The 27563-nt window shown below is 43.9% G+C and overlaps 1 protein-coding gene across 2 annotated transcripts in view; it reads left to right on the top strand.

The window, feature by feature from the left end:
• RTN1 (reticulon 1) overlaps window positions 1-27563 on the top strand; it is a 235362-nt gene that overhangs the window by 76495 nt on the left and 131304 nt on the right. For both annotated transcript variants that reach the window (XM_033952062.1, XM_033952061.1), the window contains exons 2-3: window positions 9595-10365; window positions 21652-22443. In XM_033952062.1, the coding sequence (XP_033807953.1) occupies window positions 9639-10365; window positions 21652-22443 (1519 nt within the window). In that variant the 5' untranslated portion in view covers window positions 9595-9638. The remainder of the gene's footprint in view (window positions 1-9594; window positions 10366-21651; window positions 22444-27563) is intronic.

Raw genomic sequence — 27563 nt, 5'->3', positions numbered from 1 at the left:
CTGCCTGTTGGCTCTTTGTAATATGAACAGGGTTACTGGGCAGCTTCCTGGGCTTAGGAATAGGGGCAGCCCTTTGCATGGCAGGGTTTAAAGCCGGGTTTAAACTGGTGACAGGAGCTTCCCTGTCACAATATATATATATATATATATATATATATATATATATATATATATTTGAAATTTCCCCACAGAAAAGCGTTTTTTGATGTAGTTAAAATGCATTTGCAGGGTGGACATGAATGATGTGAAGGGGTAAAACCTACAGTGTGCTTTTTAGGGTGCACAATTCTGTGGGAAAAACCCTGATGGATTCTTATAATTTTTTCGAGTCTCCTCCCCATAACTGATTTGACCACCCTGTGCAAATAAACATTTCAATATATTTATATTGTTTTTTTGAAAGTTTTATATAAGCGCTTTTTTGTGTTGATTAGGAGACTTGAAGCAGGTTGTTCGAGAGTGATATACTTTTTTAACCTCCAATGAATTCTTTTGGTTCGCTGAGTTCTGTATAAATATGTATCATTATTTCATAAGTTGCGCAAAAGGAGACAAGTACCGTATTTTTTGGTCTATAAGATGCATCTGGCCATAAGACAGTTTTTCCTCTTCTACACGTAGGTGTGTCTGGTGCTGGGAAGCCCGCAGTCCCCTGGTACCTTTATTAACGGGCACGGCCTCCTGATGGATGGCTGCCTTTCTGTTGCAGAGTGGCGCACAACACAGGAGCGTGACCTTTGAAGTTCCTGTCTGGTTTTGCGCCTCTCTGTGATTGGCTGAGGTCGTGAGAACTGACCTCAGCCAATCACGGAGTGGTGCAGGACCAGGCAGAAAGCGCAAAGATCACGCTCCTGCATTGTGTGCCACTCTGCAACAGAAAGGCAGGAGACCGCACTGGACCACCACCCTTTTTGGGGGTGGAAAAAATGCATCATATAAAATATGTTTTTCTCTGCCCTATGAAATATGAAGGAATTTGACAAAAGTATATGCATAGAAATGTATGTGCCTATAAGGAATTTGACTATGTAGAACAGTATTTCACACTGTCATGTAGGCTCTCATAAAATTGTTTGGGCTTATACATATAAATCAACTGAACATAGGAATAATTTGAAACATCTGAATTAGACTTTCTCCCAGATGTTTTAATGAAAATTGACCTGATAATGCCAACTAGTAAGCAGTGGAAAAAATAATGCCAACTAGTAAGCAGAGGAAAAAATAGCCAAGGAGGCAAAAAACTTCAAGCCGTTCTTTCGATATATTAAAGGGAAACGACCCACGAAGGAAGCGGTGGGACCGTTGGATGACCAAGGAATAAAGGGAGCACTAAAGGAGGACAAAGCAATCGCCGACAAACTGAACACGTTTTTTGCGTCTGTATTTACTGAATAGGATATACACAGCATACCGGAATCATCAGGCTGGGAGTGAAAAGGGAAATTGACAGGGTTAACAGTCAGCCTAGAAGAGGTATGCATGCAGATTCATAGGCTTAAGAGCGATAAATCCCCAGGACCGGATGGCATCCATCCGAGGGTCATCAAGGAACTGAAAGGGACCATAGCTGAACTGTTTCAACTAATAGCCAATCTGTCAATCGAATCGGGAAAGATTCTGGAGGACTGGAAGGTGGCAAATGTTTACGCCGATCTTCAAACAAGATTTGAGGGGAGACCCGGGAAACTACAGACTGGTGAGGCTGACCTCGGTACCGGGAAAGATGGTAAAGGCGCTGATAAAGGACCGCATCATTGATTACCTTGACAGGCACGGTCTGATGAGGACTAGCCAGCACGGTTTCAGCAAAGGCAGGTCTTGTTTGACAAACTTGCTGCACTTCTTCGAGGGAGTAAACAGGCATTTAGACAAGGGCGACCTGGTCGACATTGTATATCTGGACTTTTAGAAGGCGTTTGACAAGGTTCTGCACGAACGACTACTTCGGAAAATTGCGAGCCATGGAATCGAGGGTGAAATACTCACGTGGATTAAAAACTGGATGGAGCTTAGGAAACAGAGTGGGAGGTAAATGGACAATACTCGGACTGGAAGAGTGTCACCAGTGGGGTGCCGCAGGGCTCAGTGCATGGACCCATGCTCTTCAATATCTTTATAAACAATCTGGACATAGGTACGACGAGCGAGGTGATTAAATTTGCGGATGATACAAAGTTATTCAGAGTAGTGAAGATGCAGGGAGATTGCGAAGATCTGCAATGTGACATAATCAGACTTGAGAAATGGGTATCGCCATGGCTGATGAGGTTCAACGTGGATAAGTGTAAAGTGATGCATGTTGGTAACACAAATCTCATGCAAGAATATAGAATGTCTGGGGCGGTACTTGGAGAGACCTCCCAGGAAAGGGACTTGGGAGTTCTGATTGACAAGTCGATGAAGCCATTCATGCAATGTGTGGCGGCAGCGAAAAAGGCGAACAGAATGCTAGGAATGATAAAGAAGGGGATCACGAACAGATCGGAAAAGGTTATCATGCCGCTGTACCGGGCCATGGTGTGACCTCACCTGGAGTACTGCATACAGCACTGGTTGCCATACATGAAGAAGGACACAGTACTGCTCGAAAGGGTCCAGAGAAGAGCGACTAAGAAGGTTAAGGGGTTGGAGGAGCTGCAGTACAGCGAAAGATTAGAGCTACTTGGCCTCTTCTCCCTCAAACAGAGGAGATTGAGAGGGGACATGATCGAAATATTCAAGATACTGAAGGGGATAGCATATAAAGACAGGTTTTTTTCACTCTCTCCAAGGTAGGGAGAACAAGAGGACACTCTCTAAAATTGAAAGGGGATGGATTCCGTACAAACGTAAGGAAGTTCTTCTTTACCCAGAGAGTGGTAGAAAACTGGAACGCTCTTCCGGAATCTGTCATAGGGGAAAACACCCTCCAGGGATTCAAGACAAAGTTAGACAGTTCCTGCTGAACAAGAACATTCGCTGGTAGGGCTAGTCTCAGTTAGGGCACTGGTCTTTGACCAGAGGGCCGCCGTGTGAGTGGACTGCTGGGCATGATGGACCACTGGTCTGACCCAGCAGCGGCAATTCTTATGTTCTTATGTTCAGTGTGGACCAGATTCAGTAAATGGTAGCCAAAATTAGGTGGTGTTAAGATCCACGCTAAGCTAGCATTTTGTAAAGGGTGTTATGCACTGAGTGCTCTTTACAGAATACTAGCTTAGAGGGGCATAATCAAAACTATAAAATGTCCAAAAATCTGCCTAAGTCACACTTGGATGTCCCAATAGCAGGGACGTCCAAGTGCCAGTAATCAAAAGAAACTTTCTGGAAGTTCAGCAGCACTTCTAAGCTGCTGTGCATCCAGAGCTCAAAGGGGCATGTTGAGAGGTGTGTTATGGGTGGAAATCGGGCGGGCTTCCACCTGGATGTCCTGAAGCAATAATCAAAGCTTTTCCAGGACATCCTAGGTGGAACTTAAATGCTTGTGCTTAAACCAAAGTAAAATAGGTTTAAATGCCCCAAAGGTGATCAAACTGACAAGATGACCACTGGAGAGTTTAACACATGACTCCCCCTTACTCCTGCAGTGGTCACGACCCCCTCCCATCACCCAGAGATGAGGGGGGGAGGAGGAAACAGTACATTGAGGACTTTTCATTAGCTGATCGTGGTAGAGGAATCCCCATCAGTTGAGCCAGTTGTGGGGATTCCTGCCTGCTCAGCTGATGGGAATTCCCCCGCCAGGATCAACTGACATCACCCTGACCTCCCCCAACATCTCCCTGACATCCCCCATATCCCCCAACATTTCTGGACCTCCAACATCCTTGGACCTCCCTCAACATCTCCGGACCTTCCCCCACATCCCCCAACATTTCTGTACCCCCCCTCCCACATCCCCAGACCCCCCATACCTTCCAAAGACAAATCGGCAGGAGGGAAGCCCACTCCCTCCTGCCTACAGGGTCGTTTGCTGAGAATGACTACTAAGAGCCTAGAATGACTATCGCTGAGAGCCTAGAAAATTAGCTCGACCTGACCATCTAAAGACTCATGGTCTGCTGTCTGGCAAAGCTTAGGGCAACAATCTGCCACACTAACCATAAGGTTGTCTAATTCCTTATCAAACAGCATTTGCCCCTTGAAAGGGAGCCTTGCTTGAAAGGGAGTGTTGCTTCAGAAGCTGAATCTCCCACCCAGTGCCTGATCCAGAGCATTCTAGAGTGGAGATGGCATAAGCAGAAACCTTGCTCGTGATGCTAATTATATCATATAGAGCATCTGCTACATAGTCAACCCCTGCCATACCAGATGGGGATAAACATCATCATCCAACGAAGGAGTCCGACGCATTCTGGTATGGCAAGCATGTGCCATGAACAAGGCCGCTGCAGCCACCTTGATTCCCAAGGCCAAGGACTTGAACTGTATTTTGAGGACATCTACCTTGCGTTCCTGTTCATCCTTTAAAATGAAACCTCCCTCACTAGGCAGGGAAGAACACTTGGTAACCTGTGCTACCAAGAAATCTACTTTATGCTGAATAAACAGCTGCCAAAATTTGAGCCATGGGATACAGCAGGTTGACATCATCCTAGCAACCTGCAAGAAACCCTCCAGGGTCTCCCATTGCCCCCTGACTAGCAAAGTAATGTTAGGATACACTGGAAAAAATGCAGACTGAGTATTAGAGCTGCTCATAAAAGAGCACTGTGTGACTGAGGTCTGTGGAGCTTTCAGATTTAACTCCCGCAGGGAATCCGTAATAACTTCTAGCAATGCTGTCAGTTTGAAAACAAAGTTAGTGTTTTTTTAAACGTCTAGAACCTTTATTTTTGAATGAGCCCTCTCTACACCTATCTTAATATTAAACCATACCATACAGTGATCACTGGATGCCAAATGATCAGAAACACTTTTCCCGTTTGTAAGCATTAAGACCAGTATGACCCCATCCCATATAGGTTCCATTACCAGCTGCTGGAACAGTTCTTGTAGAAAATCCAGGATCTCCCCATTTCAAGAAAACCCTGTAATGTGGATACCCCAATCAATATCTGGCACGCTAAAATCATTTATTAGTAATACTTCCTCCTTTACAACTATATTCTGAATGTCTACTATTAAATCTCTGTCCACTTCTTGTGTATGTGAAGTTGGCCTGTATATCACATCAATGTAAATACATTTTCCATTCCCTCTTTCCAGACTGACCCAAACTGTTTCTTCCTTACCCTGCAAATCTTGTAATTGTGTGGCTTTAATATGATCTTTAACATATAATGCTACTTCCCCCCTTCTTTTCTTCCCACACTCTTTCCTAACTAGATTATAGCCCGGTATAACTATATCCCAATCATGATTCTCCATGAACCATGTCTCTGTGAGTGCCACTAAATCCAACTCAGCCTATTCTACTATCACAGCCTCTAGATTCAGAACCTTTTTCCCCATACTTCGAGCATTAGTATATACTGCTTTCCATACATTGCCCCCTTTTCCTATTTGTTTAGAGTTATTTAGTGATTCACTTACCTGAGGGCTTATATTCACCTGAGGGCTTTGATCACCCTACCCCAACGATTCTAGTTCAAAGCCCTCTTCAGTAGGATAGCCAGTCTACTTCTGAAGACAAGTCTTCCTTTCTTTGATAGAGGCACACCATCCCTTCTTAGTAGCCCTTGGAAAATCATTCCATGGTCCAGGAAGCCAAAACGCTCTCAACTACACCATCCACAGAGCCAGGCATTCATCTCCAGGATGCGAGCTTCTCTGCTTTGGCCTTACTTGATGTCCCAGCCTTCTCTTCTTTCATTGTTTCTGGGCTAGAGACTGGCTGTCAGACCTTTTCCCCACTCACCCCTCTTAATCACATCCCCACCCTCAATCCAATCACCCAACTCCCAAAGGGTCCTCCACCCCTAGCAGGACCTAACAGTAGGGCTCAACAATTCCCAGGTGCCAGGTTGTCATGGCACCGACTTTCATTCTGGCTTCTGGAATTTTGTACCCCTGATATTTTTTTTTCTTCCTACCACATTGCTGCATAAAATTGCTTCTCCTGGCCATGCATGGAGATCGGGCTCTATATATACAAAAAGACCCTGTTCTAAAATAACCTGACTTAACAGTAGACCATTTTATTTATTTATTAACCGCCTTTATGAAGAGATTCACCCAAGGGAGTATACAGCAGTAAAATTCAACATAAGATTTACAATTTTGTTAACAGCATAATAATAGTAAAAAGACCATATATAAACAAATACAATGAATGAGGCAAATTCAAAATCAAACAATAGGACTATAATGAAACAAATATACTTGGCACTGAAATTCAGATAAGAGAGATATGTAATACAATGTTAGCATAATACTTGTGAGACACCTAATAAGCATACATCAGAACATTCAAATAACATAGATAAGACGCTAATGCTTTTCTACAGTAGTGTAAATCGTTTTTTATTGTTGTACAACCAGCAAACAAACATAACAGATCAAAAGCACAACAAGGTCGTAAAAAAAACCAAAAGTACAACAATACGTGATTTGTATTTACTCACCCGCTCCCCCCACTCTGCGGCCTCTCCTTGTATGCACTCAACCCAAGCCCAAAACTCATTCTCCACCAACACCGCCTTCCCAAAGTGCTTTTCTACAGTATAGCTTATCATAAAGCCGGGGTGCCAAGTCCTGATAACTTCCCCTTTTAGATGCACAAAACACTGATGTATGTACATAAATTGGCTCCCATAAAATCAAGTCATGCATAAAATATGCACACTGCAAGCCAGGATGTACTTGTGCTTAGGAGTGGAGTTTGAGCAGAATGCAATTTAGGAACATATCTAATGAAATATAAGCTACCCCATTACTGAAAGAGTTAACTGGCTCCCGATTGAAAGCAGGGTGAAATTCAAGATCATGTTGCTGACACACAAAATTATTCATATTTCAGAACCGCAATACCTAGCAAACAGAATCAACAACCATAAACCAACTCGTGCCCTAAGCTTGAGCCTAGAATACTTCCTGGAAATACCCTCTTTCAGAGACATCAAATACAAAAGCATCAGGAAAAGAATGTTCTTGGTGATGGCCCCAATGTGGTGGAACTCCCTTCAGAGAGAATTAAAACTAGAAAAGGACACCAAAAAGTTCAAGAAAAGAATAAAGACGATACTCTTCACAAAACACTTTAACAAATAAAGAAACGATTAGGGGGAATAGCAGGCTACTGCCCATGTGGAACATGAAAGGGTGAACTCATGAATAATAACTCATGCGCTGTAACACCATTACTGAAGCTCATGCAAACCACTCTGAATTGACTCCCCTGTCATTAGTAGCAGTATAGAAGCTTCCAATAAAAATAAAATCTTGAGCAGGTATAATGTCCATGCCTTCAATCTAGGCCAATTTTTGCTAGGATCCTGTTTTATAAACTGTACTAAAGATTGTTTCTACTCATAACACTACTAGATTTATGCATTGCTATGCAAGGCACTTTCTCTGTCACTAGTGGGACTCATAATCTAAGGTGTTTTTATTTATTTATTCAGTTTTCTATACCATTCTACCAGGGGAGCTCAGAATGGTTTATATGAATTTATTCAGGTACTCGAGTATTTTTCCCTGTCTGTCCCATTGTACCTAGGGCAGTATCAGAAATGAGCTATAGTGGGAATCAAAACCAGTTCTGCAAGATAGTAGCTCACTGTTGCAGCACTGTATGCCTGGAACAGGCTGCCTGAATCAATTCATCATGTTCCATCCCTGGCAGTTTTCAAATCCAAGCTAAAGGCCCACTTTTTTGAAACTGCTTTCAACTCTTAACTCCTACTCACTGCTGTCAGATACCTATACCTACTGCATCATTTCCTCTACCATAATCTCCCCAACCCTGTAATGTCCTGTCTAAATTAGATTGTAAGCTCTTCTGAGCAGGGATTGTCTATTTATTGTATGTTAATATATACAGCACTGCGTACGCCTTTTCAACGCTATAGAAATAATAAATAGTAATACTAACCATTACACTACTCCTCCAATAAGCACATAAGCATTGCCTCTGCTGAGTCAGATCGTAGGTCCATCGTGCCCAGCAGTCCGCTCCCGTGGCGGCCCCCCAGGTCAATGATCTGTAAGTGATCTTTTACTTAACATTGTCCTATATAGTATCCCTCTAATTGTACCCTTCAATCCCCTTTTCCTTCAGGAACTCGTCCAATCCCTTTTTGAAACCCAAAATCATACTCTGCTCTACCACCTCCTCTGGAAGCGCATTCCAGGTGTCCACCACTCTCTGAGTGAAGAAGAACTTCCTAGCATTTGTTCTGAATCTGTCTCCCTTCAATTTTTTTGAGTGCCCTCTTGTTTTTGTTGCCCCTGCAAGTCTGAAGAATCTGTCCCTCTCTACTTTCTCTATACCCTTCATGATCTTGTAAGTTTCTACCATGTCCCCTCTAAGCCTCCGCTTTTCCAGGGAAAAGAGCCCCAGCTTCTTTAGCCTCTCATCATATGAAAGGTTTTCCATGTCCTTGATCATTTTTATTGCTCTTCTCTGGTCCCTCTCGAGTATCGCCATATCCTTCGTAAGGTACGGCGACCAGTATTGAACACAGTACTCCAGATGCGGGTGCACCATCGCCCGATACAGCGGCAGGATAACTTCCTTCGTTCTGGTAGTGATGCCTTTTTTGATAATGTCCATATTGCATGGATGTCCAAATCCAAATTTTACAAAGGTAGGTTATGGAAGTCTAACACTCCAGTACATCAATATGGCAAGGGGACGTGGTCTGGGCAGGACTAGAGAAGGCCCAAAATATGGACATCAAATTCAAATTACAGAAGGGAAGGAACATTCAAATCTAAAAAGATGGATGTCTGTATTTAGACCTGGTACTTGGCATGTCTGGGTTACAGAAAGATGCTCTGATTAAGCAGTTCTATATTGAATATAAAGGAAGGCACAGTAGGTGTTTTTCTGTCCCTGGAGTGTTCACAATTAAAAAAAAAGAAGAGTCAGAAAGTACAAAAAGCTGCTGTGGCACTTGAGCTGGCAACCTCTGGATCTTTGCTCTGGCTCTCAGCTAGTTGCTTTAACTATTAGACTATTCCTCAGCATGGGTATCTATGTGACCATTTTATAATATAGATGTTTCTCTGCTGCCACAAATAGCCATGTCCCCTTTTTTTGGGCCTGCTGGATGTTTCTTGCATATGGATGTCCATCTTGCATTTAGTTTAGAACAAGCTATTTCCTATTTTAAAATATATGCGAGATGGACTTCCATTTGTGATGTACTGACTTGGATGTCCACATTCAGAGTTGGGCATCCTTTCTAAAATGCCCCTCCGTGTTATTATAACATGGGCTAAAAACAGACACTTCCTACCTTATTAACCTATGCATCATGTTATAAAATTGCCCTCAAAAAGCTTTCCTTTAAACCTGTAATAATAAGGTTGTCTTTGTCACCAGCAAAGAATGACCAGCAGCTTAACTCATTCACCTTATCTTACCAAAGCCATCTGCAGCTTCTTGTATGCATAATAAAATTAGAAATACTTATCTATTTTTTGTTTGTCTTCATATATTTTTAGATTATGCAGCTGCCTCTTATATCACTGATCAAAATTCTACTCGAATGCCAGTAGGAGGAGGAGAAGGAACATTTTATACCTCATTGATTTCAGATGACCATTATCCACCTCCACGGGATTCTACATATTTCACAGGAATTCTGAAGGAAGAAACTAACAATGTAAATAGCACAGGCAATGTGGAAGAATTCAACATAGCAGTGTGCTTGCCTCAAGATGTCTCAGTGTTTGAATCTCATAGCTTGTTTAGCTCGGATTCTGGAATAGAGATGACACCTGCAGAGTCCACTGAAGTGAATAAAACATTAGCCTGCCCTCCAGAACAAGAGAGAGTAGAAACCTATAAATACATTGACATAAGCAGGCCAGAAGCGATAACACATCATGATACTTCAGGCGTAAACCAAGAAGATAAGAGAACGAGCTTTATGGATAAATACCCAGAACCATCAAATATAGAAATTCCCTTTGATAAGGAATCTGGGGAAGTCAGAGATCACAAATTTTCTACAGATCTATCTTCTGTACCCTACGTGGAAGAGCCATTTAATGAAGCAGGACTATATACCACCTCATCAATGAGAGAAAGCAAAGAAGCACCAGTAAAGATTTCTCTTACTGAGTCCGAAACCTCAAAAGAACCTTATTTCCAGGAGAAATCTATGAATACTCAAGGCTTAAAACCAGGCCCTGATGTAGTTCCGACAGTTACAGTATCAGAGCCAGAGGATGACAGCCCAGAATCTTTGACACCTCCATCAAGTGGCACAGGTAAAATTGTTAACTATAATATTCTTGCTTTTGCTTTTTTATATTCTTATGTTTATTGACAAGTGTTATCCATTAATAATTCCAAATAAGACGTTATCAGATAACATTGTTTTTCTACAACTTATCTCTCCCCCCAAATTTTTACCCATACCCACTTTCCCCTTCCCTAAGTAGAATATTTTGATTTAAATTCTGTATCTAGAGCAGTGTTTTTCAACCGCTGTTCCGCGGCACACTAGTGTGCCGCGAGATGTTGCCTGGTGTGCCGCAGGGCCGCCGGGCCCGGAGCTGACAGGGGGCCCGAGGCAGGGGCGCCAGTAGCTCGCCGATAAGTCTTCTTCTCCCCGACGTCAATTCTACAGTCGGAGAGGAAGTTCGGGCCAGCCAATCGCTGCCTGGCTGGGCGGAACTTCCTTTCCGATTGTAGAATTGACGTCAGGGAGAGCATGCGTCGGCGTCGGCTTTGGGGCCTGTTATCCATTGGTGGGGCCTGTTCCCCGATGGCAGCGGCAGTGGCAGTGGCTTGGGGAACGGCAGGGAGAAAGAAAGAAAGGGGGCAGGCAGGGAAACAGAAGGAAAGAAGAGAAACAGAAAAAAAGAAAGAAAGGTCAGGGAGAGAGGAAGAAAAAGTTGGGGGAGGGAATGAGGTGTGGAGGAGAGAAAGCATACAGGCTGATAGAAGGGAAGAAAGATTGGATGCACAGTCAGAAGAAGAAAGTGCAACCAGAAATCACCAGACAAGGTAGGAAAAATGATTTTATTTTAAATTTAGCAAAGTGGAGGCAGTATTACCACAGTTTTCAAAGGAATTTGCCCAAATAACTTAATAGTTAACTGGGTAAATTCCCAGAGATGAAAACTTCCCTTCACTTACTATGCACAGTTCTGAATTTATATCTGCTGTCTATATTTTACAATATGGTCACCTTTTACTAAACCGCAATAGTGGTTTTTAGCGCAGGGAGCCTATGAGCGTCAAGAGCAGCGCTGGGCATTCAGCGCAGCTCCCTGCGCTAAAAACTGCTATTGTGGTTTAATAAAAAGGATGGAGGGTATATTTGTCTATTTTTGTATGCTATAAAATCCAAATACAGAGAGAAACTGAGAGCTGTTGACGAAGAGCTACGTGTGTGTCTTTCTTCGATTCCAGCCAGAATATCAGCTTTGTGTTCAGCCAAACAGGCCCAGGTTTCGCACTGAATAAAGTATTTTATAATTTTTATTTCGTAATAAAGTAATTATAAAATACTTTCTTTGTGTTTATTTGATTCCTATTCAAGAGAATTACTTTATATATAGTCAATATAGGCAGAGAGTTAAATTTTTTAACATTTTCTAATGGTGGTGTGCCTCGTGATTTTTTTCATGAAACAAGTGTGCCTTTGCCCAAAAAAGGTTGAAAAACACTGATCTAGAGTATAAATTGTTTCTTTTGCCTCACTTTGCAATATTTCACAGTTATGTAAAACATGCATTTCATTTTTGCATATGGAAGGACATATCCCATGGAATATTAGCTCTATATAGCTCTGTCGCTAAGAGATTCTTTCAAGGCACACAAGCAGGAAAAATTCTTCATTATCTCAGGTCAAGCGGCAGTATATTCTCACTGAAGGGTGATGTCATCCACAGAGCCCGGTACGGAGAGTACTAAAGTAAACTATCACTTTAAGCTTTTAGCAAAGCTTCAAGAATGCCCGCACTATGCCTGCGCAAATGCCTTCCCATCCAATGTCTGCTCACGAGGTCGTCAGTTTTTTGTTTTCCGCAGAGTAAAGAAGACATATCTGGACTTCGTCCAGTCAAGTTTGCCTTCCCGCTTCAATTTTTTCCTTATTTTTACTGCTGTTTCCTTTTTTTAAGTTATTGTCTATACGATGTTACTTCATATCAAAACTTTTTACCTGTTTCTAATTTCGGGCCTATTGACATTTTTCTGCCTTCAGCCTTACCGAGGGCATCGACAGGTTTTCAGCAGAACTTTTACTTGACCCTCAGTTTCCTCCTGGTCTTCAAGACTTCTTCCTGTCTGTGGTAGTTTTTCTCCACTGTATTTTTTTTCTGCCTGGAAATACTCCTGATATTCCAGGGCTTAAAAAAATGAAATTAAACTAGTAACAAATGACTACTATCTCTAATAGGCCTGTACCTCGGGTACCCTATTCCAGCTGTTAACTACCGCAGTTGAAAATAATTACGGCAGCCTGCAGAGCGAATGTAGCAGGCTGCCGTCGGCATCTGTAGCACGTTCCCTCTGCCATGGTCCCACACTTGCTCTGACGTCAGGAGCGGGACCGCTGCAGAGGGAACATGCTACAGAGGCTGATGGCAGCCTGCTAGGTTTGCTCTGCAGGCTGCCGTAATTACTTTAAAGGTGAGACAGTGACCAGGGGAGAATGCTAGGGAGAACAATGGCTCTGCAATCTACTGGCGTTGCTTTGCGATCGACCAGTAGATCGTGATCGACATTTTGGGCACCCCTGACCTAAGCCAAGCAGGGCTTCTCATATCCTGTTGTTTCCTTTTCATCCTTAAACATCCCACATTCTAGAACCCAAACTAGACATTTTGGCCCTGATTCTGCAAAGTGCGTCCCGATTTTAGGCAGCTGTAGGCGTCCTACAGCTGTCTAATCAGCCAATTGGGCTGCTTGTTTTAAAAAAAAAATGTTCCCCAGGCAGGCTGCCTGTATTGAAACTGCCTCTGGGAGCCTAGGGAAGCCCGCAAGACTGCCTAAGCTCGCCTAAGGGGCTTAGGCGAATCTAGGCGGCCCTATGTGTCTCCCTAGTAGAGGAAGAGAAGCTTACAATGTAGGCAAGCAAAATGCTGGCCTACATTGTAAGTAGATGCGGCCGCTATACTTATCGCAGCAAGGGATCTCTCTGCCGCATAAGTATAGCGGCCGCGGCCACCTGTCCGATTGCTGGAAGGAGGGCTGGAACGCCACCCCCCCAACACTCCCGATCACCGGCAGGAGGGTGCCCAACCCCTCCTGCCAGAACGCCGCCCTCCCCCGACACTTCCGATCACCGGCAGGAGGGTGCCCAACCCCTCCTGCCAGAACGCCAACCCCCCCCCCCGACACTACCGATCGCTGGCAGAAGGGTGCCCAACCTTTCCTGCCAGAGGACTCCCCCCATTCGGACCCCCCCATGCTAATGCCCCTCCCCCCACACTAACACCCATCGATGGCCACCCCTAACCTTCCCCTAACTAACCTCCCCCACAACTAACCTCTAATTGTTGGCCGGCTGGGTTTTGCTACTGTCCAGCTGGCAGGCCTGCCTCGTCGAAATGAGGCAGGTCCACCTCTTCCCGGCCCATCCCCGCTAAGCCTAAGGCCTGATTGGTCTTATTGGCCTTATTGGGCGGAGATGGGCGGAGATTGGTCCCGGCTCTAGAAGCCTGGACCAATTAAGCCTTAGGCATAGCAGGTCCGCCCAACCCCACTAAGTCTATATCCTCATTGGTCCAGGCGCCTAAAGCTTGGGCCAATCAGGCCTTAGGTTTAGCGGGGTTTGGCCGGAAAGGAGCGAGCCCACCTCATTTCGACGAGGCGGGCCTGCTGGCTGGATGGTAGCAAGACCGTTCGTCTGGCCAACAATTAGAGGGTAGTTGTGGGGGAGGTTAGGGATGGCCATCGATGGGTGTTAGCGCGGGGGTAGGGATGTTAGCGTGGGGGGGTCCAAAGGGGGGTGTCCTCTGGCACAAGGGGTTGGGCACCCTCCTGTCGGCGATCAGTAGTGTCGGGGGGGGGGGCGTCTTCCGGCAGAAGGGGTTGGGCACCCACCTGCCGGCAATCGGACAGGCAGCCGCTATACTTATCGCGGCAGGGAGATCCCTTGCCGCGATAAGTGGAGCGGTCATGTCTACTCTAACCCAATTCTGTAACCGGCGTCTGTAACATGGACACCGGTTACAGAATCGGGGTTAGTGTAGGCCCGATTCTGTATAGCATGCCCCTCCCGGGCGTCCTATACAGAATCTGGGCTTTTACCTGGGTCTTCATAACATTTAACCCTCCTTTGTTTGTATTCGGCTAGAGAATGACACAGGGTCAAATTTGTTCCTGTCCCCGCAGGAACTAAATTTCTCTGTTTTGTCGCTATCCCTGTCCTTGCCCCATTCCTGTAAGCACTGCCTTAACTGCACAAGCCTCAAACACTTATGATTTTCAAGTGCAGATGAGGATAGAGCTTGTAGGAATGGGGCAGGGACAGGAAAAGAACTCACTGGGACTGAATGGGCAAATTAGTTCCCGTGGGGACGGGGAAAAATTTGTCCCCATGTCATTCTCTATATTCGGCTACTACTATAAGGTCGGGTAACATTTAATAACCTCAATCAGGTGATGACTTTACTGGACTACAGTATTTGTCTTTTACTCTTATTGAATACTTTTTTGTACTAGTTCACCAATTTCTTTCTCCTTCCATCAGATGGTATATCTTGAGTTTATTCAGTGGTACTGCACCATTTATTCTGTATTTAGAGGCCAACTCTCCATCCCTTTCAGTTAAGTTAGGGAGTCCCATCTGTGAAAATATGCTGCCTGCTTGTCCTGGGATAAAGCACAGTTACTTACCTGTAACAGGTGTTATCCAGGGACAGCAGATAGATATTCTCACAGCCTGCCCACCTCCCCTATTTGGCTTCTTCACTTGGATATAGAAATGATGACCTTGCGAGTGTCAGGCAGTCTTGAAGCTTTGCTAAAAGCTTAGCGACAGTACACTTTAGCACTATCTGTACCAGGCTCTGTGGATGATGACACCCATCTGTGAGAATATCTGCCTGCTGTCCCTGGATAACATTTAATAACCTCAATCAGGTGATGGCTTTACTGGACTACAGTACAGTAACTGTGCTTTAAATGTTGTCCATGCTACTTTGTTATTGCTTACTGCTTGTATTGCAAAATGGTTAAAAAAAGGCTTGGAAAAGTTACTGACTCCTAGCTATCTTGCTGTAAGCATATAGCTTGGATGCTTAGTTTATATGCCTTTTCAGTGGTGCTGTTTCAATGTTGCATTTAAACCAGAAGTCGTATATTAAAAATTAAACCTTCTAGTTGCCTATTGGCACTTGGATATATAAATGTACATTCAGAGATTGAATATTGTTGCTGAACCTTTGGCCCACCTAGGGGCATAAGAACATAAGAATAGCCATACTGGGTCAGACCAGTGGGTCCATCTAGTCCAGTTTCCTATTTCCAATAGTTACCAATCCAAGTCACAGTACCTTGCAGAAACCCAAATAATAGCAACATTCCATGCTACTGATCCCAGGGCAAGCAATGGCTTCCCCCGGTCTGTCTCAATAGCAGACTATTGATTTTTCTGTCAGAAACTTGTCCAAACCTTTTTTTTTTTTTAAATTCAGCTATGCTAACTGCTGTAACCACATCCTCTGGCAATAAGTTCCAGAGCTTAACTATTCTTTCAGTGAAAAGATATTTCCTCCTATTTGTTTTAAAAGTATTTCTATGTAATTTCATTGAGTGTCCCCTGGTTTTTGTACTTTTTGAAAGGATGAAAAATCAGTTCACTCTTATCCATTCTACAGCAGGGGAGCAGAATGCCTTTTTGGTTGGAGGGCCCAAACAGACCAATCTCTGGCTCTGCTTGCAAGATCTCTAGTTGGTAATGCTCTGTTTGGGAAAGATATTGGTGCCATGACCCTATTGGCTCACTCTATTCTACTGCCTAGGCCACCTCTGTTCCAAATTAGGCCCCCTTTCTGGATATACAAATTTGGCCATCTTGCAAATCAAATGGTCCATATAAAGCCGCCATAATTTTTTTTTAATAAAAAGCATTCGTGTAGTCAACACTGCTGCTGAGTGCATAAAATTTTTCACATTTTGTGTATTCACAGATGCCCAGCCCTAATTCTTGAGTGTTTCATATGAGTCTGATTTTACACACACCAAGCTATCTAAATGAACCTGGCTTTTAGATCATATGTATAACAAATGCTCGTTGTGAATATTTTGAAATTCAAGCCAGAGGACTAGGATTGTGTGGCTCTGATTTATATTGTTGCATATTTCAATGTACATTTTGCAAGACTGAACCACTTAACTTCATTAGTTATTAACAATCATTACCAAGTTTATCTTGCACCAATAGATATTAGAATATTTACTAAAATTGCAGTATGGGTATAGAAAGCTGTTAAACTCTGCAAAAGAATACAATATTTCAATTATATTTGTAGCAAGCAGAGCATTTTCAAGTGCTAGGCAATATGCCAGGGCTGCTTTGATACAAAGAACACCCATAAATGGATGAAAGGTTGCCCAGAGAGAGAGACAGACAGACAGAGAACAATTGAATTTTATAGATGCTAATTCTGTTTTAACTGAAACAGGACAACTTAAACACAAAAACTACACTCCAATACTGCCAAAAACCCTAAATTAGCAATAACACAATAAGGCAGACCTAGTCACATCAAGATTCATTTGGAGGATGCTCAGGGACATAAACTTTACTCGCGGCCCACATACAAAATCGTGTAAATGAAATCAATGTAAAGGGTGCTCTCAGTGTGAACCATCAGCAATAGGAGTCCAGCTCCGACACTTCACTTCTAGGTCGAGGCGGTAAGCCCCCACCCGCACACCATCATAGAGCACCCAGGGTGTGCTAGAAATCAAAACAAACTTCTACCAATTAAACCAATAAATAAACCAGTGAATAAATCAATATAAATCAAACAATGTAACCTGAGCGACCCCCAAATGAACCCTGCCAGCCAGACCCCCCAAAAAATGCAACCAAAAATAAAAAAATCACCATACAAAAAATAAATAATGAATGAAATACTTATATGAGAAAGAATATCACAAGCTACAACACAAAAAAAAAAAAAAAAAACCGCGCCAGGAGAGGAGGTTCAACCGCGCTGGTTTCGGGGAGGAGCCCTTCTTCAGGAACCTGTCCCCTGACGGAAACAAAAACGCTGAGTTCGGCTGGAGGGCGGGGTGCCCGGGCGGTACGGCACTCATGCCTAAAAGCAGATCAGAGAGCAACGTCATGCATATACCAACCAATCACACAAAGATACAAAGATACAACCCACTTTCACACAGCAGCCCAGAGAAGCCTAAAACCCGTGCCTGGAACCAAGCCATAAAGCCCAAACTACAGAAAGCAACCGCTTAAAACCTAAAACCACAGACAACCATTTAGATAATGGTATTCCATTCTACACTTTCATTGAGACCGTTGGGATGAACAGATTGTAATTGGAAAATCCAATATTGTTCCCGGAGGTTCAAATGAAACTGTCTATCCCCCCTGAAATCCCAAGGGTCTTGCTCAAGCACAAACCAAGATAGGTCAGTGAACCGATGCCCGAGTTCCACACAATGAGGTACAAGGGGAGCAGAATGGGTTTCAGTACGGATCCGACTCCTGTGTTCCTGCAATCTGGTTCTGATCCTTCTGCTGGTCCACCCAACGTAACACAAAGCACAAGGGCAGATGATGACATAAACTACCCATTCAGAATCACATGAAGTTTGAGATCTGAGTTGATAAGTGCGCTGGGTCCGGGGATGTTGCCAGCAGGAAATAGACAGGGATAGAGCACACATGTCGCAGTGACCACACGGCTTATGACTGTCCTCTCCTGGCGCAGTTTTTTTGCGTTGTAGCTTGTGATATTCTTTCTCAGATAAGTATTTCATTCATTATTTATTTTTTGTATGGTGATTTTTTTATTTTTGGTTGCATTTTTTGGGGGGTCTGGCTGGCAGGGTTCGTTTGGGGGTCGCTCAGGTTACATTGTTTGATTTATATTGATTTATTCACTGGTTTATTTATTGGTTTAATTGGTGGAAGTTTGTTTTGATTTCTAGCACACCCTGGGTGCTCTATGATGGTGTGCGGGTGGGGGCTTACCGCCTCGACCTAGAAGTGAAGTGTCGGAGCTGGACTCCTATCGCTGATGGTTCACACTGAGAGCACCCTTTACATTGATTTCATTTACACGATTTTGTATGTGGGCCGTGAGTAAAGTTTATGTCCCTGAGCTTCCTCCGAATGAACCTTGATGTGACTAGGTCTGCCTTATTGTGTTATTGTTAACTGAAACAGGGGCATATCACCTGTAATTTAACTTCATAACATTTTCATTGTTTTTCTAGTCAGGTAGCTGGATAACTGAAGAGCCCAGCCAGGCAGCCAGAGGAGTGACCCTCCGTTTCCACAAATGCATATGGATGGACATAGCCATTCACTGAGCTGTGGTGGTATGCAGCCGGAATCATTTTAAAATATAGTTTCACAAATTAAGAATGTGGTGGTCTTTAAGGCTAGCGGTGCATGCTTTATTACTTGGTATCTTCCAGTCCCTCTATCTTCTTGCTCTAACTGAAACATGGATTTGCCTTGAGGACTCCACTGCAGCTGCTGCCTTCTTCCATGGTGGCTGCCAATTCTCCCTTTCCACCCTTCACCTTCCTTTTCCTCTCTCATATGCCTCCACAGTAACCTCTTCCGTTTTTCACTGCCTCTTTCCAATCCTCTATTTCATTCACACCGTATCTCAACCTCTTTCCACACTTCATCCATCAGACATGAATTAAACTACCTCACATTTCATATGAAATTAAAGACAATTCCTAACCCTCTATAGAACTGCATTCCCCTTTATTTATTGGAATGTATTGTCTTAAACACTCATAATTTCAAACAGTAAGTCACCATCTCTCTATAGAATTGAATCCTATTTTACTTATTGTAATATACTATTTTGGCAAACTATAATCTCAAATTGTAAGTCACCTTGAATCCATTTGGTCATAGCGTGACAGAAATGCCAGATTATATTAGATAATCTCAGCCCCATCTCATACCCTTACTGCCAATATATCCAACTCACCTCCACTCATAGCTACCAGTTGCTAGATCCATATTCCCATTCAGTTTCTCCCATCTCCAGTTCCTTGCTCTGATCCCCCCACCCCCACCCCACTTAATCACTAAGTCCCTGTTTTTTCCCTGAGTCCCATTCTGCTGTTCTGTCTCCCCAGTCTAAACCTTTTTCTGCTCTTTCCACTCCCCTCTTTCCCTGAGCACCATCCCTTTTATACTTGCCCCCCAAAGTCCCCAAGTCCCATCTACCGTATATACTCTAATACTGTGGTTCCCAAACTTGTCCTGGGGGCTCCCCAGTCAGTCAGGTTTTCAGGATATCCACAATAAATATTAATGAGAGATTTGCATGCACTGCCTCCACTGCTTGCAAATCTCTCTCATGAATATTTATTCTGGATATCCTGAAAACCTGATTGGCTGGGGAGCCCCCAGGACAGGTTTGGGAACCACTGCTCTAATATAAACTGAGATTTGGGGGCCAAAAAATGGCCCAAAAATGGGTCTCGGTTTTAGTCAAGTCTTTGCATGAGCTCTTCTGTAACTGGTTTAAAAATTATTAAAATTTAAACCTACCTGGAGATCTAGCTATGGAGAATGGAATCATGAGTCAGGGGCAGGCCCAAAATGTGAGGCATACAGCTGATTCGTCCCAGTGGTGGTCACAGCAGTCATCCATGCTGTTTGTCAGCCACTGGGAGGAGGGGGAAGTGAGGAGTCAGTGGCACATCCTGATTGCTATCAGCTCTGTCTTAGGTCCCAATTCCAGTCCTGCTAAACCGGCTGGCAATAATGAAGCCAGTAGCCATGGGGCCTTCCCTCTTGCCAAGTTGCTATAGGCTCTGCCGGTCTTGATCCCACCTCCCTCTGAAGGGGGCAGAGCCTACAGCAACTTGCAAGAGGGAAGGCCTCCGCAGCTTCTGGTTTCATTATTGCCAGCTTGTTTAACGAGTCTGGGCTGATTGCAATCAGGATGTGCCACTGAATCCTCACTCCCCCCTTCTCCTAGCAGCCGGCAAACAGCATGGGCAACCGCTAGGGCCCCTGCTGGGAGGAATCAGCTGCCTGCCTTAAATGTCAGGCCTGCCTCTGATCCATGGCTTCATTCCCCACAGATAGACCCCCCACCCCCAGGTAGGTAGTGTTGGAAGAGGCAAAGGGTGATAGATCTTGGATGAAGGTGGAGAGAGAGATGAGGTGGAGGGAAGAGGATATGCTGGATGAAGGGGACAAAAGAGGAGATACTGTTTAGAAGAGTGAAATTAGAGGGGGGAAAGAGAGAGAAAGAAGATGCTGGAAGGGGAGAGAGGGGAGAGTTAGCCAACAAACAAAAAACTGGAGAATAATAGGATGAGGGAGATGGAAAGCTGTAAGAAGCAAAGTTGCAGAAAAATAAATGGAGGAAAACTGAAAGGAAAAGGTTAAAGTCTGAGATGGATGTAGGAGAGGAAGTGAAGAAGACAGGAAGGAGAGAAGAGGCAGATATATTGAAGACCTCGGAAAGAAAATTAAGAAAAGATAGAAAAAAGCAGAAACTGGGATAAATATAAATAAAATGGCCAGACAACAAAGGTAGAAAAAAAAGAATTTTATTTTTAATTTCATGAACAGAAAATGCAGTTTTACAATAAATTTACACTGCTTTCTTTTTATTTTCCAAAGTGAATTGATTCTCTTTCTCTGGTGTTTAATTGCATACAGTGTATGACTTCTTGAGGTTTAAGTTTGATTTTTGTCTACATTTAAGTTTGTGGTTGCTTGTAGTTGTGTTTTCCTGTGTAGGGGCCTTGTTGTGAATATGTTAACTTTGGTATACACAGATATTTTTATTATGTTTAGTGATTTATGAGGTTGTTGATGGGGAGGGAGGGTGAGCAGTCTTTATAGAGTGGCTCACTATGATAACCCAAATTTCTAACCTCAGTTTATATTTGAGTCAACCTTCCTTCATCCCTTTTGGGGGGGGGGGAAGATACCTTGGTTTATAGTCAGATTAGTTTATATTCGAGTATACGAAATGCTCGTATACATTTTGCTCTATATCCCCCAATCCTCTAATCCAAGGCTGGGCAATAGATGACAGTAGGGGCCCATGCACTAATGGCCACATGATAATGGGAAAATTAGCGCATGGAAATTAATTTAAAAAAATAGAAAGTGGTGATTTTATCCATGCAGTAAAAATGGAAAGACCTGCATAAGGATGTGCTAAGGCCCTTTTTACTGCAGTTTGGTAAAAGTTTATACTTTGAGGCAATGGAGGGCAAGTGACTTGCATAAAGCCACAGGGAGTGCCCATATTAAAGATGTATCATGTATAAATTTTAAAAACACTTTTAACTTTATTTTAAACATGCTCTCTTTCTCTTTTTGTGTCTGCCTTACTGTGGGATTACAGAACCATCTGGCTCTGAAAATAAATACAGTATCTCCGAAGATGAACTTCTCAGTGCCATTAAAGCAAAGGAGGTAGCAAAAGGTTTTTCCTTTGAAACTTCTGAGAACCAGCAATTGCCTGGTCTTTATGCAGAGAAGCAAGAGCTGAAAAGTGTGCCCGGGCCTCCATCAGTACCGTCAGTCTTAGACAATGAAGTCAGCAGTGCAGAATCTGGAGATTCTGAGATAGAACTGGTGTCAGAGGATCAATTTGCTGCAGAAGAGGCAATGCATTCTACCTACATGACTTTTAGTCATATTGGAGGACCTCCTCCTTCTCCTGCATCCCCCTCTATACAGTACAGCATCTTACGGGAAGAGCGTGAAGCCGAACTTGACAGCGAACTCATCATAGAGTCATGTGATGGCTCATCAGCCTCAGAGGAAAGTCCAAAGAGAGAGCAGGATTCTCCTGTAATGAAGCCAATGATTATGGACATAATAGAGGAAGAGAATGGTTCGAGGTGTGAACATGTCAATGCCTCAGAAATTGAAGTAAGCAACCTAATAGAAAGCAAGATGAACAAGGAAAATCTTGCAGATTCAGCTGCATATCTGAAATGTTCTTTTGCTACACCGGGACTAAGTTTTGCACTTAAGCCAGAAGAAAGTCCTCAAGAAGTAAAGAAAGCAGAGACTCAGAAGCAACCAATAGATGCAACAGTTTGTAATCAAAATATACAAAATGCAAAAAGCTTTGGGAGACAAATTCCTGTCACGTCACCTTTACTGCCATTTTTAAATAAGAAAAAAGGTAAGGTCAAATATTTCTGGTTGCTTACTAGTAAAGTACCATATTTTTCGCTCCATAAGACGCACCCACCTCTAGAGAAGGAAAAGCCAAGAAAAAAAATTCTGAACCAAATTGTGTACCCTATCCCCCCTCTGGTGGTAGGCTGGGACAGGGTACAGGGCACATCTAGTGGTGGGCATGTCTAATGGTAGGAAGCCCCAAGCCAGCGAAGGATACACGCTGGACCACCAGGTTAAAAAGGGGGGACAACGATGAGGGGGGACAACGAACGGGGGGGGGGGGGTACATTTTTTAAAAATTTGGTGCGGTGGCAGAAGGCAGGGGGGGGTTGTTTTTTTTGTTTTGTTTTTTTAAATGTGGTACGGTGGCACCGGCAGCGGGCGGGTAGGTCTAAAAAGGTGGTGTGGCGGGATAACAAAATTTGTACCTTTGTTTCATAAGACACACTGAGATTTCCACCCACTTTTGAGTGGAAAAAAAGTGCATCTTATGGAGCAAAAAATACGGTATTTTTTTTAACAGGATCTATAAACAGTGCTGGTATTGGGGAACAGTTTAATTTCTTGAAGGCAGCATATGGGGTGTTTCCACATTTGCTTGATGTCTGCATTATATTGTAGAAATATGGGGCAATTTTCAAAGAGATCTCTAGGTATAGGGTTGTAATCCATAGAAATAGCACACATAACTACGTATATATTCATGTGTGCATATTGAGGAGATGTTCCCAGTGGTGGGTTTGGGATAAGGTGCAGTTACTTGGATTTCCAAAAGTATGAGTGTAATTTTAATAGGTGCAGATTTTGGTGTACCTCTAAGTAATTTTTCAAAGATAATTTTTTCTTTGAAAATTGATAAAGTCTGTAGACCTTACACATACAAGCTTTCTTTGAAAATTACATTCTATCCCTCTCATTTTATAAAGGCCTTTGCGTGCTTAGATGTATAAAATACTAGCATTTATGAATAGGGCCATATGCTATTTCCAGTGCAATAGCTTAGACAATCGGGTTATTTCCCTTTACCCACATGGACTGCAGAAGAGAAACATTCCAGGTTTTCCACTCCGCCTCTAGAGTACTTCACAGGCTAGCTTAGCTCCTCCCATCAATATTTCTCTTCTGCATGCATGGCTGTGGGTGTTAGAATTCTGCTCTCCCACATCTATTATTTTTAATTCGGTGAAGTTTCATTTACTTTCATGGTTCTTTTGCATTTTAAAGCAATTTTAACAGGCTGCCTGCTTGAGAATTCACAGACTTTGGTCTGTAGCTGATAGCCTGATCCCTTTGGGGGTACCTGATAGCCAGTCTGCTTAGTCTTCCTTGGAGTTCAGGGCCGTCCCTGACTTAGTCTCATTCCATGTTCAGCGGGGGGGGGAGGGGGGGGAAAGGGGTGTCAAGCACAGACTGTGTAACATGCTTAGGGGGCTCAGCGGTGTTCTCGAGCGTGCTGGCTGCATTTTTCACGCCTCCACTCACAGATGCGGATCCGGTAGTCCACAGGGGTGGAGGCATAGTCAAACAGGGGTGTTTGACTAGCAGCTCAAAGATCAGCTTGAAAGATGAATTTCCAGCAGTGTGGCAATGAATTCTAAACCAGCCATTGAAAAGGCTGGAAGCTGCAGCAGGCTGTCTGTGTCTCTCTGGTAACTGAGTACAGGAGTTGATAAGCTCCAAAACTGATCTTTTTAAAGTTAATTTTGAGGGATTTTGAAGGTTTCCTAGTGTTCCTCTATGTTCCCCCACCTGAAATTTATTATTTTTTTTAATTTATAAAGTTTCAGAAATGTCATTTTTGGCACGGTTTTGAAGTAAATTCGGCCATTTTCAATTTTTCCCTACTTCTGTAAAATTCAAAATTTTGACAGGAAAACTGCTGGAATGGAGAAGTCCTTAGGGTCTCCTTGTGTGGATTCATGCCATATTTGGGGAAAAAAATTGCCACATTTAGAGCATTTTGCGCCATGTAGCACGTGGCACAGTTGGGGGGGGGGCAGTAACTACTGGTTCAGCCTCCCCTTCACAGAAGCATGTGATTATACGCTCAGCTAGCCCATTGGGGTGGTCGCATTTATTTTTGGGGCTTGGTCCTGCAGCTTTGTCTGTCCGCCACGAGACGGATTCTCCGCAGCCTAAGAAGCACCAGTGGGAGTCATTTAAGGGTGCCTCTATGCCCCAGGGTCCAGATGCCTTCTTGGAGTTCTTGAAATTTTTATGATCCGAGTTTCAATCAAGTGGTCCAGCTGCTGAATGTACATCTGTTGCCCCTGCACTGTCGCACAACACGGTATTTCTTCTTCGGAGACATCAGTTTCTCAGACCACCCCGGCTGTTTCAAAGTCTGTTCAGGAGACAACAGTGGCGGATCCAGACCTCGCTGATCATTTATTCCTCGGAATGGAGGATCTGGATTAGGACACTGGATCTGTGGATCCCTTAGGGAGAAGACCCGGCTGTGGTGCGCTTGTTTAACATTGCGGCACTCCCTGACTTGATTGCTGAATCTTTACAGGAATTGGGCTTGGATGACAAGCCCCCTCCTTCCACTTCTTCTCCATGGCTCCGCAGTACGTGCACCGAATATGCCATTTTTCCCTGGCATCTGGATTTGAGTTTTTTAGGCACAGAACAGTTTGATTCTCCGGAAGGTTCCTTGCAGAATGCTCTGGTCGGGGTGTCAGCGGCTGCTGGGACAACCCATGGTGGATTCCTTGGTGACCTGGCGCACTTTGCTACCTAGTGATAGGGGCGTTGTGTTAAAAGATATGCAGGATCGCCGGGTGGATGTGCTCCTCAGGAAAATTTTTGAGACAGCCACAGCAGCTTTGACACCTAAATTAGCTATGCCATTTGTGGCTTGTGCCTGTATGGCTCAGCCGCATTCGCTCGAGACTGAGGCAGTAGATCCTCCTCTTCAGCTTCTTATGGCTGTGACGGACTACTTGACGGATGGCTTATGACCTTATGAGAGTAATGGCAAAGGTCTCAGCCTATTCGATACCGGCCCGCCGAATGCTCTGGGTTCAGCAGTGGGCTGGAGATTCCACCTCCAGGGCAACCCTGGCTCGTCTGCTTTTTAAGGGGCAGTTATTGTTTGGCAAATGGTTGGATGATCTCATGGACGCTGTGATGGACCTAAGTCTCTGCCGGATAGTCGGGCCAGACCTAAGGAGCCTGGGTGTTCTACTTTTCGTAGCTCCAGAAGAACCTTTCGGGACTACAAACTGTTTTCTCCCTCCTCGTCGCAGAGATCTTTACGGAGCTTCAGAGGTCAATATGCAGGCTATGGACATTCCCAGCCTGCTGCTGCCCATCCTGTGCGACCTGCCAGCAAGACACAATGATGCCAGAAAGCCGGGTGACCCTCTAAAGATAAGGGGTCGGCTATCTGAGTTTTTCTGTCTGTCTGGATGCGCATTACAACAGATCAGTGGGTCTTGGAAATTATTTGATTAGGCTACAAGCTGAAATTCGACCAACCCCTGTCCGATTGGTTCGTGACTTCTCCTGCAGGGGGTCAGGAAAAAGCATGCAGAGTCCAAGCTATAGTTCAGTGCTTGCTGGATATTCGAGCAATAGAGCCAGTGCCCAGCAATTTTTCGGGCTCAGGCAGATACTCGGTTTACTTTATCGTGCCAAAAAAAGGGTCAGAAGCTTGGAGACCTGTTCTAGATTTGAAACATATGAATGCAGCCCTCAAGATTCCTCAGTTCCGGATGGAGACCATGAAGTCGGTCATTGCGGCAGTGTCGGGGGGGGGGGTTTCTAGCCTCCTTAGATCTTACAGAAGCATACCTGCGCATCTCCATTTTTCCAGCTCACCGCATATTTCTAAGGTTTCATGTGCTGGGTCAGCATTATTAGTTTTCAGCTGTGCCTTTTGGCCTGGCTATGGCACCCCAGGCGTTCACCAAAGTGATGGTGGTGGTAGCAGCTCATCTGAGGAAGATGGGATTGCAAGTTCAACCGTATCTGGATGACTGGTTGATCAGATCGCCCTCTTTGGAAGAGGGGCATTCTACGGTGGAAAGGGTGCTCCGGGGAATCCATGGGCTGGATCGTCGACTTCTGGACTACCTGATGTCCACGCAATCCCTAGAATACCTGGGAAATCTGTTCAGTACGGTAGAGGGTCACATTTACCTGCCCGAACCTCACAGACAGTGTGCGCAGATTTCAGCTCTGTTGAAGAAGTCTGCTCCTTCAGCGTGGGGACTACTTGCAGGTGTTGGGCTCCTTGGTAGCTGAGATGCTTTGGAAATGCATCTCACAATCTCCAATAATGCACAAAAACTTCAAATGGATTAACTCATCAACACTTAGTTACCACCACCGATGTTATAACCTTTCACACCATGTTCCTCAGAATGCCACACAAATTAATAGTGTGGTAGCCGTCCTCATGTGAACCTTATACGGTGTGACTTTTCCAATAAATAAACCAATACTTTCATTTGGATGTGCTAAAATCTCTAGTCGTCTCTGTTTATAGTCATTTTATAAAGTGCCAGTGCTCATATTAAGATAAATAATCTTAACTACCAAATGTAATGTAAAAATGTCACTTAGCTTAGAAAAGCTCTGCCTCAGTCCCCACCGAGGCATTTCACTCTTTCATCAGGGTCGGGGAAGGAGAAGACGCGTTTCACTCTTTCATCAGGTTCGGGGAAAGAGAATGCTGAAAATAAACAAAATATATTAATTCTCCCCATAGGTCTAAGAAAGTGAAGCAGAAATTAAATTTACTGGCTTACCAGAGTAGTTCAGAAACTTAGCATTAGCTAAATCCATAAAGTGTTCGCCGGGACTGCAATATGGCCGCGGCGTTCTGGGCAGAATTAATGAAGCAACTACCCCATGACGTGTCAAAGAAACAACCAATCAAATGTAAGAAATAGACAAATGAATGAAATTAAAACCGGAGCGTATACTATATCAAATTGCTGAAATCATCCAGTCACTCGTTAGATTAAGCCCATGAGGACTCACAGTGTTCAGTTTGAACATCCAGCGAAGTTCTTTAATATTTAAATTGTGCTCAATGTTACCTCCCTCCCACCCGACATGAACTGTATCAATTATACATCATCTAAGGTCAGTGATTTTATGCTTGAACAA

The sequence above is a fragment of the Geotrypetes seraphini genome, chromosome 7 (genome assembly GCF_902459505.1).
Source record: "Geotrypetes seraphini chromosome 7, aGeoSer1.1, whole genome shotgun sequence".
NCBI classification, from domain to species: Eukaryota; Metazoa; Chordata; class Amphibia; order Gymnophiona; family Dermophiidae; genus Geotrypetes; species Geotrypetes seraphini.
The sequence above is the reverse complement of the archived record's forward strand: the minus strand, read 5'-3'. Positions and strand labels throughout refer to the sequence as shown.